General features: G+C 37.0%; 1 protein-coding gene across 1 annotated transcript; it reads left to right on the top strand.

Annotated features, from left to right (window-relative positions):
• The first annotated feature begins 1,281 nt into the window (after positions 1–1,281).
• Ibsp (integrin-binding sialoprotein) lies at positions 1,282–11,269 on the top strand. The gene is made up of 6 exons (XM_013029837.1): positions 1,282–1,335; positions 1,427–1,477; positions 1,571–1,648; positions 6,361–6,426; positions 9,782–9,946; positions 10,730–11,269. The coding sequence occupies exons 1-6, from the start codon at positions 1,282–1,284 to the stop codon at positions 11,267–11,269; spliced, it is 954 nt and encodes a 317-aa protein (XP_012885291.1).
• The last annotated feature ends 7,962 nt before the right edge of the window (positions 11,270–19,231 follow it).

The raw sequence follows: 19,231 nt of genomic DNA, 5'->3' as shown, positions 1-19,231 counted from the left end.
ATTATAGCTACTCTTTCTCCATGCAATGCATTTTCTGTGAGGACAAAATATAAAATCTACCTTCAGGGTACAATGCCTGAAATGAGTTTTGTGCATTTGAATATTACTTTTTGAGGGGCTTTTTTATTGTAAAGATACTGTACAGAGGGGTTGCAGTTACATGAGTATAATTGCTATCGAGCATTGCTATCCCTTTTGTTTTTCCCCTACCATCCCTTTTTACAGAGGAAATTGCTTCTGAAATGTTGCCAACTTGTCTCTGTATGAGACTACTCTGTTAGTTAAATGCAAGTGTGCTTCAACTCAAGATGATAGATAAGTTTAGTAATAAATCTTTCTCTCTCTCTCTCTCTCTCTCTCTCTCACACACACACACACACACACACACACACACACACACACACACGATATTCACAGGAAAATATGTTGGTTTTTTCCCGTCTCCTACCCTTTATTTTTAAAATGAGTGGTTAGTTTAAAACCTATGCCTAGAAGTTATAAACTTCTTGATCATTCCACAGAAATAATACTTAAATGTCCTGAAGTATAGTTTGGTTTTGAATTATAAACCAACAGCTCATGCTTACAGGAACAATTCAATAATCCTCTTTGCAGTATTGACATTCCCTTCTAAGTACTATTGAGAGGCTCCCTCATCTTAGAATGAAGAACTTTTGTTTGCTTTTGCCAAAACTGGGGCTTGAGCTCAGGGCCTAAGCATTGTCCCTTAGCTTTTTTGCTCAAGGACAGCACTCTACCCAGGTGATCCACACCTCCACTTCCAGCTTTTTTGCTGGTTATTTGGAGATAAGAGTCTCACAGACTTTCTTATCAAGCTGTGATCATCAGATCTCAGCCTCTAGAGTAACTAGGATTATAGGTTTGAGCACAGGTTCATGGCATATTTTTGAATGTTCAAAGCCTCTTATAATAATGCAATGGTATTCTGTGATAAATTACTGCAAAACAAACTAAAATCAAATATGGAACTCGAGATTATTCAAACAGATGGTTAAAGCCAAGCTATAACAATTATATGAAAGATAGTTTTCCTTTATGCAGTGCTAGGAATTGAACCTGCAATCTTGAACATGATATGTAAGTGCTCTACTATTGAGCTACAACTATAGTCTAAAAATTTAGTTTCAATGAGTCTAAATGATAATTAAAATTGAAACCAAATTAAATACTTTATCTTTGAATATGAGCAAAAAGTCATACACTTAGTTTTTAATATTTATTAGTCTTACCATGCTATTAATTACAGAAGTAATCACCAAAATGAAGACTGCTTTAATACTGCTCAGCATTCTGGGAATGGCCTGCGCATTCTCAGTAAGTTCATTGTTAAAATCTTGGAGTATTTTTTATTTTGTTTTTTATGGAAATGAAAATACATGTAGTAATTAAATTTTCTTTTAAACAGATGAAAAATTTGCACCGAAGAATCAAATTAGAAGATTCTGAAGAAAATGGGGTAATTAACTTTGGCATACGTCTCTGACCCACACTTATTCTAGAATTATTGTACATAAAACATGAACATATAATGATAATTTTGTCTACACAGATCTTTAAATACAGGCCACGATATTATCTTTACAAACATGCCTTCTTCTATCCTCCACTGAAGCGATTTCCAATTCAGGTAAGCAGTAAACTTAACATTTGAACATTATGGTTGAATGTGGATATAATTTAATGTGAAAACACCTCTATTCAACTTTCAGTTAAATTCAGACAGAACAATTACTTACAGAAAAATCTGCATGCGGTAAAAAATGTTTTGAGTAAAATAAAATAAAGCTCATATCTATTTTTTCTTTTAAAATAGAAAAACATAGAGAATAAAATTATATAGGGTCAATCAAGAGTAACAATAAGGTAAATATTATGACACATTGAGTTTCAGTGTTTTAATTGATATTTATTTTTTAAAGGGGGGGACATTTTGGCTGGGTTAATCATAAATACTGAAGAGGCTAAGATCTGATGATGGCAGTTCAAAGTCATCCTGGGCAGAAAATTTCATGAGACTCGTCTCCAACTAACCACCAAAAAGCTGGAAGTAAGCTATGGCTTAAGTGGTTGAGCACTAACCTTGAGAGAAAAAGCTTTAGGAGTAGTATGTAGGCTGAGTTGAATCCTTAGTATTGGCACAAAAATTAAAAAGTGGACCCATTTTATCAAATGCTTACAATTAAGCCAGTGATAAGTTTGCTGATTTTCACAAGTATAGTTGATTCAGTACTATAACAGACTTAGTTCTACATCTTAATTCAGAGTCTTCTTATTGATAGGGGGAAATTTACTTCATAATCAGAGACTTAAAACAACTAAAATCTTGCTGAAGAGTAACCAAGATAAGTGACCTAAGCCACAGGTCATACCATGTGGCATAATTATAATACAACTAAGGCCTAAAAACTGCAAAAAGAGAGAAAAATTCAGGAAGTGCACCAGAAAGCTTGTGAGAAAAGGAGAAACAGCCCTTAAATTTGTAAACCAAAGGAAAGTAACTAGAACTAAAAATAAGTGTTGCCATTTTTGCTGGGCTACTTGTGAAGAGGGCCTTTGAAAACTAGAGGGTATCGTGTCACTTTAAGTACACAGCAAACCAGAAGTGCACTATTTTTTTCAGAAGTGCAGTATTTTTATGACTATATAGTTTGGATTCAGAATACCAGTTATGCACAATTTGACCCAGGTTTCCTGAGACACTGAAGCCATCAGGACCCTGAAAATGCTGGTCAGCAGAGTGGCTTGGCAATGCATATTACCATATACCAAACTCACCCATAGCTAGCTGACACAATAGCAGGAAATGATCATCTTCATGTATTTCTAGCACCATCATAATTATGGGGAATTTGTGTGGCCACAGAAATAAGAACATAAATGATACAAGAGTTGTGGGTTTGGGGAATTGTCTTTCATTCCTTGGCTCCTCTCAGGCCCAGAAATAAACAGTAGTCATTTGAAAGTTATTTTCTTTCTTAAACAGAAATGATAATAAAATGGTCCACTGAAAAATTCCACAGTGGCCAAGTGTTGGTAGCTCATGCCTGCATTCATAGCTACTCAGGAGGCTGAGATCTGAGGATTGCAATTGGTGGGGCAAGAAAGTTCAGGAGACTCTTACCTCCAATAAACTACTCAAAAAGACAGAAGTGAAGCTGTGGTTCAAGTGGTTGAGTGCTATCCTTGAGTGAAAAAGCTCAGGGACAATGACCAGACCCCGAGTTCAAGCCCCAGAACATGCACAAAAAGTAAAAACATTCCAGTGAAATGATACTGGGAGAAATAAGTTTACAGACCCAAAGTTCATACATGTTCATGTAAAAACTTTTCACAAATTATGTGCAGAGAGACCTATCTCAACTAATATAAAACTTTTAAGATCATTATTTTAAGCTGAACACATATTCACAATCAACTGTCTAAAATAGTTTGATTTCTCTGAAGTACCTTTACTTAGGTATTTAGTGTTCATCCCCAAATGCACTAAGCTATATTGACTTTAAAATTTATGCTTTATTCAGATGAATCTGCTTATAGATCACCATATCTAAAATACCAATTTATATGAACTATATGAATTGCAAAGCTATTAACTGTCTGCAGTAGCTTAGCTATTTACTAGACTATATAAAAATATAAATAAATGTAATACCCTAAGTTGTTTAAATTTTGAAAATATGTTTCAGATGAGTTTAATTAGTGTATGAACTTTCAGAGGTCATATATCTGACTCAGCTAGAATACAAATGTATTGGCTTTTCAGAATTTTATTAAAGAAGTTTTCCATCTATCTATCTAGCCATCTGTCTATCTATCTAATCTGCATATGCATAGATACATTCTATATATTCTTCTATGTGTATTTATATATATATACATATATATATATATATACACTGTATATTTTTCTTCTATACTATCTATATATTCTTCACCTATAACCAGTAAGGCCTAGTGACAAATAGACAATAAGACATAAATGGAAAACAGGAAAAATTCATATGTTGTAATATCAATGCATTCCATACAATATATGAATGATACTGACTACAGACACTGCATGAAGACTGATATGGTTGAATTAGGGAGAAAGCTTAGAGTTGAAGCAGAAAGTGAAACAGCTAAAACTCTTCCACTAAGAAAACAGCTCTGGTTATGTAAATATACTCTTCTCTATATTTAATTAAACTCACAAATAGAAATAGCTCTAATATAAATATCTGCCTTAGTCACCCTCTGGTCAAGGGAAGGCATAACCATTAAAGTCATAGTCATAGTAGTAGAGGGCAGGTCTAATTATTGTCTTTTCCAGTGGAGGTTATTCTTGGCTCAAGGTGATTTTTCCTTTCCACCGTAGATGATGTGGCCATCTGAAGAATTAGACCAAAAGAGTCAGCCCAAAGTGAGACTGGGAATTGAGTGTTTTTCTTTTTCTTTTCTTTTTTTTTTTAATTTGTCAGTCATGGGGTTTGAACTCTGGGCTTAGGCACTGTCCCTCAGCTCTTCAGCTCAAAGCTGGCACTCTACCACTTGAGCCACAACACCACTTCTGGTTTTCTGAGTGGTTTATTGGAGATAAGAGTCTAATGGACTTGCCTGCTCAGGCTGGCTTTGAACCACTATCCTCGGATCTCAGCCTCCTGAGGAGCTAGGATTACAGGCGTGAGCCACCAGCGCCCGACTGACTTGAGTGTTTTCTTCAACCTGATTTCTCACCCAGGGACTAGAGTTCTATCTGTAGCCATACTCTCTAAACACAGAATTAAAGTTAAATCTTCAGGACAGGAAATGGCAAAATCTGAGAGGTCCATTTGACACCTGATTGATCCATCAGAAGTGGATGCAGAAATGTTGTGTTTGTTGGAAAAACGAAGAATTTCCTCTGCTGTTTGGAAGATCCCCATAATAGAAGCTGAGATTTACATTTCATTTCAAACATTAGCAAAGTTTCTGTCTGGGATGTTGCTCAATGTTGGAGGGCTTGTCAAACATACACAAAACCCTGAATTCAATATAGCGCAAGCCAAAAGAACAGTGAAGCTCACGCACATATAATTATATTTTGAGATACAGAATTCTTGGTTTAATCTTATTCAGTGCTAAGCTCTTTAGATGAGTAGTACACTCTAAAGGTCCATTTTTTTCTTACAGAATTTTATCTTCTCTATATAAATTAACCTGATTTTAAGAATTAGCTTTAAAGATGTTAAGTATGCAAATTTAATTTCTTTCAATCAAATTGTAATTTAGAATAATTGAAAGCCTCATTATTTAAAAGAATATTCTCATAACAACTTATATCATCATTTAATTTATATTTCATAAGCAAAATAAAACAATTAGTGGGTGCTCTAACTTGGAAAAGCCACAACATTTTGGACTTGTTTTCTTTTTTTAGTGCTAGTACTGAGGCTTGAACTCAGAGCCTGGGTGTTGTCCCTTGGCTTTTTCATTCAAGCCACTGCTCCACTTCCTGCTTTTTGCTGGTTAATTGGAGATAAGAGCATACTTTCTTGCCCAGGCTGGCTTTGAACCAGTCCCCAGATCTCAAGCCTTCTGAATTTTAGGATTACAGGGCACCTAGCTTCATTTTGGGATTTTTTATTTCATCTCTTTAAAAATTAAACTATTGGACAAATAATCCCTTCATTCTTTTAGAATTTAACAATTCTGCACTTCAAGTTTTTTATATACAAAGTGACTTTTGTGTTTTGAATTTTTTTGCTGGCATTGGGGCTTGAATTTAGGGTCTCAAGTTCTCTCTCAACTTTTCTAGTCAAAGCTGATACTCTACACTTAAGCCACACATCCAGTTCTCTCTTTTTGCTAATTAGAGATAAGAATTTCTCAGATTTGTCAGGACTGGCTTCAACCCTAACCCTCCACTCTTAGGCCTCCATGTAGCTAAGATTACAGGTTTGAGCCCCAGGTGCTCACTTTACACACAAAATGTTCCAACATATTGTTAATGCTTTGGGGATTGAAAGTGAAATATTGGATTCACATTCTTTTTTGTAGTCCTTGGCTTTGAACTCAGGGTCTTGTTCTTGCTAGGTAGGTGTTTTACTACTTGAGCCATGCCTTCAAGCAATTCATATAGTAGTTACAAAATTCCTCTTTGTCTCCTACCTCATCCCAAATTCATCCATGTCTTCACACCTTTCTCACCTAATCATGAAGCCTGATCTAAGTACAGAAATCAATCAAGCTCATACTAAGTAGTTTAATCAGATATCTGTGTGTATTTTATATTAAACAAAGATTTTAATTGTGGTTGAGAATATATACACATTTACAAAGGTATATATGTTCACACATCTATGTGTATATCTTTTATAGGGAAGAGGTGACTCTTCCGAAGAAAATGGAGATGGTGACAGTTCGGATGAGGAGGAAGAAGGAGAGGTAAGGGATCCTGCAGACTTCTCGTAACGAGTTCAGCAGCACAAAAAGACCAAATGGAATCTTGCCAATTGTAATCTAGATTCAGCAAGTAGCTATTGCTGCCTTTCCAGAGGCCCACAGCCTTTTATTTTGGTCAAAGTGGCAGGTTATTTAAATTGGAGCCAACTAAATAACCTGTTGAAAACACTATTGCATCGTGGGATTAGGGTTACTGCTAAAAAAAGGGGGGATCTTCATTTTAAGTGGGAGAGATATGAAGTCTATTCAAACACAGGAGAAAGCACTGCTTATACATAGGTAGCTAAAACATGATGGCAAAAGACAAATAAATAACAACCCTAAACTAAGTGTAATATTTGAACATTAAAACTTGCATATTTCACCTTTCTCAGTGTATGTGTATAAAAGCCAATTTCTATCCTCTCCAGTAGTTTTGATTTATCTACCTTCCATAAACTACAGGATATCATTGTTCCTTTAAATGGTAATTTCATGTTTTGTTTTTGTCTAAAACAAAATTCATATTCTTTCAGAAATAAAAATAGACAAAATATATAAATATCTTCCTATTAAACATAGTCATTGACTAAAATTCACTTCCATATCTTGGAAATTGTGCTATTCTGCTTATAACTGAAACTCTTATCTAAGGAAACATACAAATTTGGGTGCATTTTCCTGGAGAGTCAATTATAGTTGGCTGGTTTGAGAACTGTCTAAATTTAAGTGTTCTTGGGTGGTTATTTATGAATAGAAAATGACAGTCAAAATGGATCATGTATAAGTGTTGACAATGTTGCTGAAAAAGTGATGTGGGAACTTGAAAGGCAACACAACACGTTATTAGTTTGTTTTTTTAAGGTAACATTTCCATAACTGCACTAGTAACTTGAAGGAAGGTCTACATGAATGCTAAACCAGTACCAGGAAATGTTACCTACCATGGAAGTTTGCCTGGAGCACTAGCAATTGTTCACAAGAATTAAGCTGGGATTGTCCACAGCTATTTGCTCTAGAGTGATTGTAAAACTGCTTTTACAACTCAATTTCCCAATTCGATTAAACACTTTTTAGCAATGATTCTTCACTGGTGGTTGAGAGTTTGAAAAAAAAAACACAAAACACATGGGTTTCCCTTGAAGCACTCATGAGATTATATGTACTCAAAATTGTGTCAATCAACTCTGAACATTTATGATTCTTTCAGCAACTTTCACCCAGGTGGCCATAAGTTAGAATTTGCCTTTGGAGAAAGAACTGTGCTGGGTCTTCTGAATCTCCTCATACTTTTTAATTCTTTCTCTACTTACTGTGCTAAGTAAAATTTGTGGTTTAACTTGAAGCTTCCTTCAAAGATCCTTCATTAAGAGTAAACTAGAAGCCAGGCACCTCTCGCCTATAATCCTAGCTCCTCAGAAGGCTGAGATCTGAGGATAGCGTTCAAAGCCAGCCTAGGCAAGAAAGTCTGTGAGACTCTTATCTTCAATAAACCACTCAGAAAATCAGAAATGGCGCTGTGGCTCAAGTGGTAGAGTGCTAGCCTTGAGCTGAAGAGCTGAAGGGACAACTCCCAGGCCCAGAGTTAAGGCTTATAACCAAAAAAAAAAAAAAAAAGAATAAATTTTAGAAATCTTCTATTGCCAAGAGATTCTGGAAATACTTTATTTCTTCTTTACAATTTAATTGATAATTTAAGTTAAATATTGAGTCCCATAAAAAAAGGGGCTTAGGCATATTTTCCATTTGGCAACTGTACATTTTCTCTACCTCTAATCTACTCAGCAATGCTTAAAAAGTTTTTTTTATTAAAACGGGTAATAAAATTACCATCAGGGGATAACGCACTGAAATTCCAGAAACTAAATCCATAGTGAAATCAGCACTCATGAAAAAGCAGCCCCTGCATTCTGTTTAGTCCCTGTCCCCAGAAGAGGCATCTCTATTTGACTTTTAACATACAGTTTACTTTGGCCATGTTTGTACACTAGATCTGTAGGCTTACATAGCATGGACTCTCTTACGAGTGGCTTCTGCTCTCAATGGCAGAGATGCATCCACTGTGTTTTGTAGTTGGAGACTGTTCAATCTTACTGGTGGTATATTGTGATGTGAATGTGCCATATTCACATCATACTGATGAATATGTGGGTAGTTTCCAAGTTAGGACTGTTATGAACATTCTAGAACTTCCTCTTGTAAAAACACTCATTGATTTCCCTAAACCATTCAACTTAAAAGTGAAATTGCTGAGTCACAAGATGTGCGCAAGTTCAATGATAGTAGATGCATGTAACCAAATGGTTTGAAACCTAATATCTATAAATACAGTGGCCTAGTTCCTTTTTAAATGATTGATATAAAGCATCCTTACATAAGACAAAAATGAGTACTGTAGAAGTATGTAAAAAATTGAGAGACTGAGTCTTTTCCTGTGATTAACTTGACATTTATTTGACCTTATACAAATCATTTCTCCCACTGAACTTCATACCCTTTTCTGTGAAGTGAGGGAGTAAGATCTAACTAATTCGGTTTCTTCCTGTGAGAATCTTCCCAAGGCCGCTAATAATTTCTCCTGCAACTACTGTAAAGTTTGAATCTGTTGGAGTAAGCTGCAAAATTAAGAAAAATAAAAAATATAGTACGTGTGGGATATTGGGCATAATTAGAGTGGCAATTATTTTGAGCTGGATTGTGGTAGCACCAAGACCTTTCAATAAAATGGTAGAATGTATAAATTTGATAATAAAAGCATTCTGCTATGAAAATTTTGTTTCAATAAGACAAGCTAAGTCTGTGCTTTCTTATTTGTTTAAAATCTTAATGTTAACATCACAGTCTTCTAAACATACATTTAAATGTGGTTTACTGTTTTCTAGTACTTAAAGCAAATAAATTCTATGGTAAGAAATTCTGACATTGAATATTAGCTACAAATTACACTGGGAGATAAACTCAGTCTACTATGTATCAAAAGCAAAAGAACACCATGAAATAAAAGCAAAACAATAAAATACTGACAACTACAATAAGTGTTGATTTGAGGATGGTTAATTTTTTGAAACATCTTCATGCTATTATATAACTACTGGGAATGCTTTGGAGTGTTTAATATTTTCCTTGGGCAAAGGAAAATTGATCATATGCTATATGAAGTAGAAAATAGAAATAGCTAAGATAGACTTTACTGTGATATATAGAATTAAATAATTTTGATTGATTCTTAAAATTACACATTATGGATGTTATACAGAAGACAGCATGCCCAGCATGCTGTACCATGCAGTTATCCAAACTCCAACAGATCTTAACCTATATGCTGGTCACATAAACTTCTTGTTATTATCTTCACCAGGAGACTTCAAATGAGGAAGAGAACAATGAAGATTCTGATGGAAATGAAGACGAAGAATCTGAAGCAGAGAATACCACCCTCTCTACTGGGACACCAGGCTATGGGCAAGAGATCACATCTGGAACAGAAAGCATGGGGTTAGCTGCAATCCAGCTTCCCAAACAGGTAATAATTCCTCCACAATGTTAACTCTGTTTTCATTTCTCTCCTGAAGTCTGAAGTTAGGCTAACTCCATGCATTTAGAATTTTATGTTGTCTTCATTAAATCGTGGAAGAAGCAAGAAAAAATATAAAATGGAGAGAGGAAGGGTGGGTGAATATTTTTAAATGAATATGAAATCTGAAAGGATAGGGCTAGAGCTAATAGAGATGAGACAGAATGATTTTTTTAAAAAGGTGACATAGGACTGCGAAGTTGGCTTAGTGGTAGAGCGCTTGCCTTCCATGCATAAGGCCTTGGGTTCAATTCCTCAGCACCAAATAAGCAGAAAAAAGCTGGAAGTGGTGCTGTGGCTCAAGTGGTAGAGTGCTAGCCTTGAGCAGAAGAGCTGAGGGACAACACCCAGGCCCAAAGTTCAGTCCCCACGACTGACAAAAAAAAAGGTGACATCGATTAAGATGCATTGTACTCATAAACTGACATTTTGAAATTAAACCTTTCTGTACAACTACTTAAAGATAATATTTAAAAATTAGAGCAAATAAATAGAAATAGCCTTGAGCACAAAGCTTAGGAAGAGCACTTGGGTGCTGAGTTTAAGCCCCAGGACCAGCACAAAACAAAACAAAAATTGCAAAGGCTCTTCTTCTGATCAAAACCCTCCCCTTATGTGAATTCAATTGACTTCATTCAAGATAGCATCGAGAACAAGGCTATGAGTATCAAGTACTGTTCTGGAGAAAGTGATGGCCTGAAAATTTGACGCTTTTCAACCCTTTCCTTTCAGGCTGTGGACACAGAAAACAAGTCCACCAAAGTGAAGGAAAGTGAGGAAGAAGATGAAGAGGAGGAGGAAGAGGAAGAAAATGAAGAAAGTGAAGCAGAAGTGGATGAAAATGAACAAGAAATAAATGGCACCAGCACCAACAGCACAGAAGTGGACAGTAGCCATTATAGCAGCCGTGGCGACAATGATGCAGGTGGTGCAGAAAGAAGTGTCAGTACAGTCAGTGCAGGAGGAACCACAACCACTAGTGCTGGTTTTCAGAGAACAACATCTGTAAATGGTGGGTTAGTACCCACAACCCCCCCACAGGAGGCCTATGGAGCCACCTCTCCACCCCTTGGGAAAACCACCACAGCTGATTATGAAGGGGAGTATGAACAAATAGGTAACACTGAATATGACAATGGGTATGAAGTCTATGACACTGCAAATGGGGAACCTCGTGGAGACAATTACCGAGCCTATGAGGATGAATACAGTTACTACAAAGGGCAAAGTTATGGTGGCTATGAAGGTCAAGATTACTACTACCATCAGTGAAGGCCTAGCCTGGTTTGAAGTCTCCAATCTTGCATAGCTTCTGGCTACCATTTTTCAAAGTTCAACTCAGGAAGGTGCAATATAACAAATGTGCATATTATAATGTGGGATGGTGCTACAGTTCCAAAGAGCTTTTCTCTTGTTTCTGTCAGTAGACTAATTTTTGTTGCTTTCTTTTCCTTGGTATGTTGTTCCTGAAAGGTCAGTGCAAATCAGGACCATTTATCAAGCAGTAAAACAATCCATGAGATAGAATTAGATTAAATGCTTGAAGTTGCAGCTCTAAGAATGACGTTTTAACACGTGTGCACTAATGCTAACTGCCTAAACATATCCTTGTATAACAAGTGTTTCTAAAAAGAGATTCATTGAGATTAATGACACTGCATACAGCAAATCTGTCATTCATTAATCACTTTACCTACCAATACTGTATAATAGGTGTCATTCCAATTCTCTTGTATTTGTTTATCATCTGTATATTTTATCTATGGGTTTTAATCACAAATAAAAGTGCAATTCTTCTCAACTGTGTTCTAATTTAAGAAGAAAAGTGAAAGATTCACCATGAGTACAGGTGAACCAAATGGCTGTGAAGAGACAACTCAACTACAGGAGAAAAGCTATGTGTACTATGGTTTTAGAACTATATCTGGACCCAGGTGGCTCACGTCTTAATCCTAGCTACCCAGGAAGCTGAGATCTGAGGGTTGTGTTTAGAAGCTATCCCAGGCAGGAAAGTAAGAGAACTATAAATATTTTCTCCCCAGTGCCTGCATAACTAAGATTTTTGTCCTACTTGTGGGCAGTGAGCCACACACATTGAGAGAACAAGAGACTTTTTGTAGACTTGCCAGATTTAACAAATATACACAAGGTAGTTAAATTTGGTTAACAATGAACGATTTTTAACACCACCATGCCCCATGAAAAATTGGCCCTTGCATACTACGTGACTATTAATCTAATACTCAACTTTAATTGATTGTTCTGTGCTTTTACTGGCAAATTTACCACTACATAAATTGATATTAGATGGGGCACAATGTGGAATGAGGGAGGTAAAACCACTAACCCCCCTCACAACACCAAGATGGATGATAGCAGCCTCAACAATTTACGTCTTTAACCTAAACCTGAAAGCCAGTTCACGTGGGAGTGGTGAAGGAAATGTAGGCAGGGAGGAAATGTGAAAAGTGCCAAAGTGAATATATATAGACTCAATGTGCAGACATTAAGCAAGTGAAAATGAAGATCCTTCCTTGTCCTAGGAGGAATTTTAATTTGACAGCTGTACTTAAGTGGTATTATAGGCATCATCTACTTACTATTCCTTTTAATTCTGAAAATTACCAAGCCTTCAAAAGTATGAAGACTAAAATACAAGCCCTCTTATTGTACATTGTACCCAGATCAGCACATTTAATGCTCTCCTTCTGCTCTATGTACCTGTGTGTATATGCCTATATGTGTGTATGCTTGTGTGTGCAACTTTTGTGTGTGACTGTGTATGTCTCTGTGTATACAACTCCGTGTATAACTGTGTGTGCCTGTGTGTACCTATGTTGTGCGGCCATGCTGTGCCTGTGTGACTGTACCTATGTGAATGTGACTATACGTATGTACCAGTCTATATACCTGTGTATCTGCATGTGAGCTTGTATGTGTATGTAATGTTTACCTGTCTCTGTGCCTATGTATGTATATACTTCTTCACTAAACTACTAAAGAGCAGGTTGCAGACATTGGTGCTTTACTCCTAAATATTTCAGCGGTCAGCAAAAGAATAAAAAATTAACTGGGTACCATGGCACAGACTGGCAGGAGGATTGTGAGTCTGAAGGCAGCTTGCACTTCATACTGAGACTCTGATTAGGAAAGAAAAAGGCAAAAGGGAAAGGGAAAGGAAAGGAAAAGATTCTTCTACATAGCCATGATACTGCTTTCCTTGTCTTTCTCAAGAAATTTAACATGCATATAATAATTCTAACATGAGGCATATGTTTTCAATTTTCCTATTGTCACATTGAATTTTTTTATGCTGGTCCTAAGGCTTGAACTCAGGCCCTATGCACACTGAGCTTTTGTTGCTCAAGGATGCCACGCCATCACTTTGAGCTACAGTTCTACTTCCAGGTTTTCTGATGGTTAATTGGAAATAAGAGTCTTGTAGACTTTCCTGCATAGGCTAGCTTCAAACTGATCTGATCCTCAGATCTCAGCCTACTGAGTAGCTAGGATTCTAAGCATGAGCCACTATGGATCATGGCTTGTCACATGCAGTTTTACAGATGAAAGGCACAGAGATCACAAGCTAGGGTTAAAGGAGGGCAGACTGACCCAGGCTCTGGGCTCTTTTCCCATCATGCATTTCTCAATGATATGCAATACAGGGAAAGACTCTGGTACATTGCCCAGTGAGCCTGATCCTGCATTACAACTTGCTTAGAACCAGTCATATTTTATGACTTCAATCCTATTTTCAAATATTTGAAAGTCCAGGATCCTCTCTCATTTTTGTTGTACCTTTCTATACAGGCAGCCTTATGCACAGTGTGCATAAGTCCTGGAGTAAGACAAGAAGCATGACAAGAATACGTTAATTTACTTCCCTTCTCTCCCAAAAAGAGTCAGGGTGGGGGACTGGTTTATTTTTGTTTCATTTTTGGTTTTTTTTTCAAGAAAGAAAGCTTGCTTTCTTGTTTTAATGATCATAATAAAAAATACAGCAATGACAGCAAAAATTCAAACAAAAGGAGATCTCACCACCACACTTTTACAACTTGGAAAGCAACCTGTTTAAGCAAAGGGCACACTGAACGACAGTAAGGCAGAGCCTCTTCTCTGTGATAAGCGTTCAATGACCACATGGCTAAACCAGATATCGGGGAAGAAAGGCCTAGAAGGCTAGTGCAAACACCTTTTTGTCAGGTAAATCACATGCATTTTATAAGTTGATTAGGAAAAAGCAAAATGCAGAAACAGGGCACTCTGGCATGAAGACTCAGGACAGGCAGGGCAGGGGTTGAAGTTTTAGAAGCAGAGTATGCCTCAGCTTGGGAGAGGGGACTGAACATGTGAACAAATATAGAACCTCAGACATGACCTGGAGAGGCCCAGTGGCTGTCCCCTGGCCTCCAAGCTCTCCCACAAAGGAGCTCCTCAGAGGCCTATGGAGGCTGGTCCCCAGAGTCCCAGAAAGAGAGGTTGTTGGTGGAATTGGTAAGCAACCTGTTCAGCCTCCCCTTTCTCTTTTCTTTTTTATTTCTGATTCTGGGGATTGAACCCAGTACCTCACAAAGGCTAAGCATGTGCTCTATCTCTCAGACCATGCTCCCAGTTCTTGTATTTCCTATTTTGTTTTCGAAACAGGGTCTCTCTGCTAACTTGGCCTAGGCTGGCCTTGAACTCAGGATCCTGCCTCTGCCTCCTGAATAATTGGGATTCAATGTGTGGATTACATACCTGGCTTCAGCCTCTGCTTGGGTTTCTTTTATCCAGGATGGGGCCACTTAAAACCTCGGAGGAACTGTTTCATCTGACACACATCCTCATATCTCTCTGCTCTTCTCTTCTCCCTTTAATTGCTCTGTCTTAATGCTATGTACTGTAATGGAATTAACAAGGTATTAGAACAGCCTTTGTGATCATTTATACCATACTTATTTCCTTGCCAAAATATATCTCTGTAGAGGGAAAATTTTTGACAAGATTGAGGTTTTGTGATCAATACTGTTTATTACACAATATATGGAATATTTACTATTATTTTATTGTCACAAACTGCTTCAAATTGCATCATATAGACTCAAATCTTAGATTTTAAGAAGGCCTTTAAAGTCTGTGATGTGTAACATTCAGACGCTACTCCTCTTTTTGTTTGTGGTACTGGGGCTTGAACTCAAGACTTTGCACTTGCTAGGCAGGTACTTAAGCCATGACCCCAACCCTTTTTATTTTTTTAATAGGTTCTTCCATCTGGTCAGGGATCTTCCTGATACCTGTGATGACAGATATGTACCACTGTGCCTAGCTTTTATTGGTTGAGTCTGGAAACCTTTTGCAGGGGCTAGCTTAAAATTCTGGTCTTCCTAATTTCACTGCCTGAGTAGCTTAGTTTAAATGTGAGCCACACCACATCTGGAAGAAGCAACTCTTCTATATAAGAAAAGCCCTCAGTCATTTCTCTTATGGTTGCTTTCTCGGCTTTTGACCTAAGTGGTATGGGTTCCCACAGCTCACTATCCTAAAGGCTTTAAGCAAGATGCTTTCTTTCTTTTCACAGTAGAGAATGCTTCCCTAATGTTACTCCAAGTACCTAAAGTCTCCCTTAACCTGATAGGTCACTGTGGTTTTGATTTGCCTTTTCCTAATGGCCAATGAAACTTAGCATTTTCTCTGTCTTATAGATCATTTGTGTTTCTTCTTTGGAGAAATGTCTATTCAGAAGATTTACACAATTTAAAACTGAATTTGCTTTGTGTTGTTTGCTTTTTGGTTTGTTTCTTGTGTATTCTGATTAACACTTGCTTAGTTTGTGAGGTATTCTTTTCATTCTCTTCACTCTGTTGACTGTGTCTTTTGCTGTATAGAAGCTTCTTAGTTTGATATAGTCCCATTTATCTCTTTGGTTTTGTTGCTTGGATTTTGGTATATTTGTTTTTAATCCTGAATATACAGAGATGGGTGGAAGGTCTTACCCCTTAGCAGAGGGAAAGTCTGACCTCATTTCTATCTACAGGAGGGTAGTGTAAAATCAACTGCACAAAATTGAACCATAGCTTCATGCTGAGTAAAATGGATTGTTAACAAATCCAGTACACAAAGTCTTTTGAGAGTAACATTTAGTGAATGCTAAATGACTGAGTTGCCAGAAAATAATGTTCTGGGCACACCTTATAATTCCCAAATGACTATACCACGTCCTGTTCCATAAGCTCTTCTGCAATGTGATGTTATGACTTCTCCATCAAAGAATACAGCCTATTTCTGCAAATTTTCCATCCTGACCACGTTGACCAACGTAAACAGCAACTTTGTTGTAGCCAACAAATTTGGTCTCTCAATCTCTACTTTTTGCTCTTGAGACCTGAGACTCACAAGAGAATTTCTTGAGGCAGGATGGAATAACAGGATATAATTCTCACAAGAACAGCTAATAAGTCTTCAACCCATTGAGTTTTTTATGTCCTGAGTTATGTTGGAAGTCTAGCCTAGTCTGTTGAAGACAGAAGTCACATGGAGGTACATTGCAGCCCCTTTTGAATGTGCATTGTGTCAAATTTTCAGATGATTCCTATACCCACTCCTTTCTTATTGTGTCCTGTGGGAAATTCCAACTATGCACTGAGCCAAGTCAACATATGGAACAATAAGAAGAAATAACTGTTTGTTATTTTAAACCAAGTTTTGTGGTGATGTGTTAGGTAGCACTAGATCACTGGAACTGAGAAGCAGAGAAAAATCTGAGTTTAAGAGAAGTCAGAAAATCATGAAAGGAAAGCTAAAATAAAATAATGAGGGTAAACAAAGAGTTAAAAGTAGAGAAGACTAGGCTGGGAAGGTGGCTCAGTGGTAGAGTGCTTGCCTTGCATGCATAAGGCCCTGGGTTCAATTCCTTAGCACCACATAAACAGAAAAAGCCAGAAGTGGTGCTGTGGCTCAAGTGGTAGTGTGCTAGCCTTGAGCTAAGAGCTGAGGGTCAGCGCCCAGGCCCAGAGTTCAGGCCCCATGACCGGCAAAAAATAAATAAATAAATAAAGAAGACTAGATATGCCATAATTAGGAAAATATAAACTACATATATGTCCAATATACACAAAATAACTCATTAGTAAATGTCATGTTCTGGCTCGTATAGAGGATATTCTTGGCAGTGGAAAGCAACCTGGAAACCTCTAAAATATACTAATTTGAGTATGAGAGATATTTTCCTCTTGAGTCACAAAGAAGTTTTTCAGCCACTTTCAACGATGTCACCATGTTCTGAAGGAAAGGACTGGTATCCTTATAATTACATTTTAACTACATCCTCTGAATTACATCTTAAGATGTAATAAAATTGCTCTCTAATATAAAAATAAAGGCAAATTATATTGACATTTCTTCTCTTTGCTTAGTAATAAGTTGAATGGTAAACAAATAGCCTGGAGACATAAACACCACTAGCTTTACACTTCCACAATTCTGCAACTGGCTGTAATTTGTAAATACTTCTGTTGAAATTCACAAACACAAAGACAAAAAAACACTAAAAATAAAAAATAATTTTGGAAAGGACAAAGTTGTAAGTAACTTTTTTCTTACTTTTTTTTTTTTTTTTTTTTGTCGGCCATGGGGCCTGAACTCTGGGCCTGGAAACTGTCCCTCAGCTCTTCAACTCAAGGCTAGCGCTCTACCATTTGATCCACAGTGCCACTTCCAGCTTTTTCTGCTTATGTGGTGCTGAGGAATCAAACCCAAGGCCTCATGCATAAAAAGGCAAGCACTCTACCACTGAGCTACCTTCCCAGCCCCTTTTACTTTCTTTAAGTGACTTTTTTCTAGCTCAGGATAAATATTAATATTCATGAATGAATTTCATTCTGCTAAAAAAAAAAAAAAACACCAGCATCAGACTTCCAGGACATTCATTTTGGACTCTAGTTTAGAGATCAATGAGAAATAAAACCTTCCATCCAACTCCTAAGTGTGGATATAGCAAAGAACAGGTTACTCCACAGAGGTCCCTTCCCCTACCCTCCTAGCCTTGAAGATTCCTCAAGGGATAAATGAAAGGAAGTGCTGCTTCCTGTTCTTGAAACTAGGTTAGAAAATAGAGAGTAATTGCAGTTACTTACATCATAGAGAACCATCTACCTAAGAGTATTATTTTGTGAAGCCATTAGTAAGCATATTATTTTGTAAGGCTGCTAATAAGCATTAATGTCAGAAGAAAAAGAAAGATTTTCTATAATTCCAAATTTGAGTAAATGTATATCAAATTAATTGGGCCTAGAGTATACAGACAGGAAAGTTGGGTGGGAGATTCCCATAACACAAAGGAAGACAAAGACGACCCAAAAGTCCTACATTCCTAAGTGAGTTCCACCAACTACAGCTGCAAATGTAGGTTCATAGTAAGCTAACATTTTAAAACAATGTTCATACTCAAGTGAGGAGTGAGAAATGAAAGAGTCATCCTGAGATGCAAAGGATCACTGTCATCTAGGATCTCTTTGAGGTATTTGCTCTGTCTATCAGCCTGGCCCAGGATGCCAGGCAAAGGGGTCAGTTCTCCAACCATAAGCAAACAGCAAGAAGAACAAGTGTCCAGGTGTTTGTTTTGCCCTTCTTAATGGAATCCTGAGAATTTATTTATTTAGTATTTTCTAGTACCTAGCTTGAATGCAGTGCCTCAAGCTTATTTGTCTTGCTTGCTCAGCTAGTGCTGAGTGATACCACCATCCTCGGATTTTACTTGTTATTTTGGAGAGAGTCTTATCAACTTTTCTGCCTAAGATGGCTTCAAGCCATGAGCTTTTGGATCTCAGCCTCTCAAACTTTTGACATTTTCATATATGTATATTATGTATTTTGATCATACCTCCCTCCGTACCCTCTAATGCCCTTCCCATCCCCAGGTGGTTCTCTCCTTTTCTCAAATGGTCCTCCTTCTACAGTTATGTCCTCTTTTAAATATATCTTTCAGAAAAATTCACATAAGTGTAAAGGCATTTAATATTTGTGTTTTATTTCACTGAACATAATTTCTTAAGTTTTGTTTTCCACTTAACAAAGATAAATAGAAATAAATGGAACCCTGGCCTTTTGGGTATTAATTCCTAAGAAATGTATGACTAAATTTTCATAACACAATATATTTAGGAAAATTTTTTGAGTTTTTGAAATTCACATGTTACACAGGAAGCAAGTGTCAAGAGGGTAGAAGTAAAATCTTCACAAAAAGTCAGCAATTGATTT

Source organism: Dipodomys ordii, unplaced genomic scaffold (genome assembly GCF_000151885.1).
Source record: "Dipodomys ordii isolate 6190 unplaced genomic scaffold, Dord_2.0 Scaffold123, whole genome shotgun sequence".
In the NCBI taxonomy this organism is placed as follows: Eukaryota; Metazoa; Chordata; class Mammalia; order Rodentia; family Heteromyidae; genus Dipodomys; species Dipodomys ordii.
The sequence above is the reverse complement of the archived record's forward strand: the minus strand, read 5'-3'. Positions and strand labels throughout refer to the sequence as shown.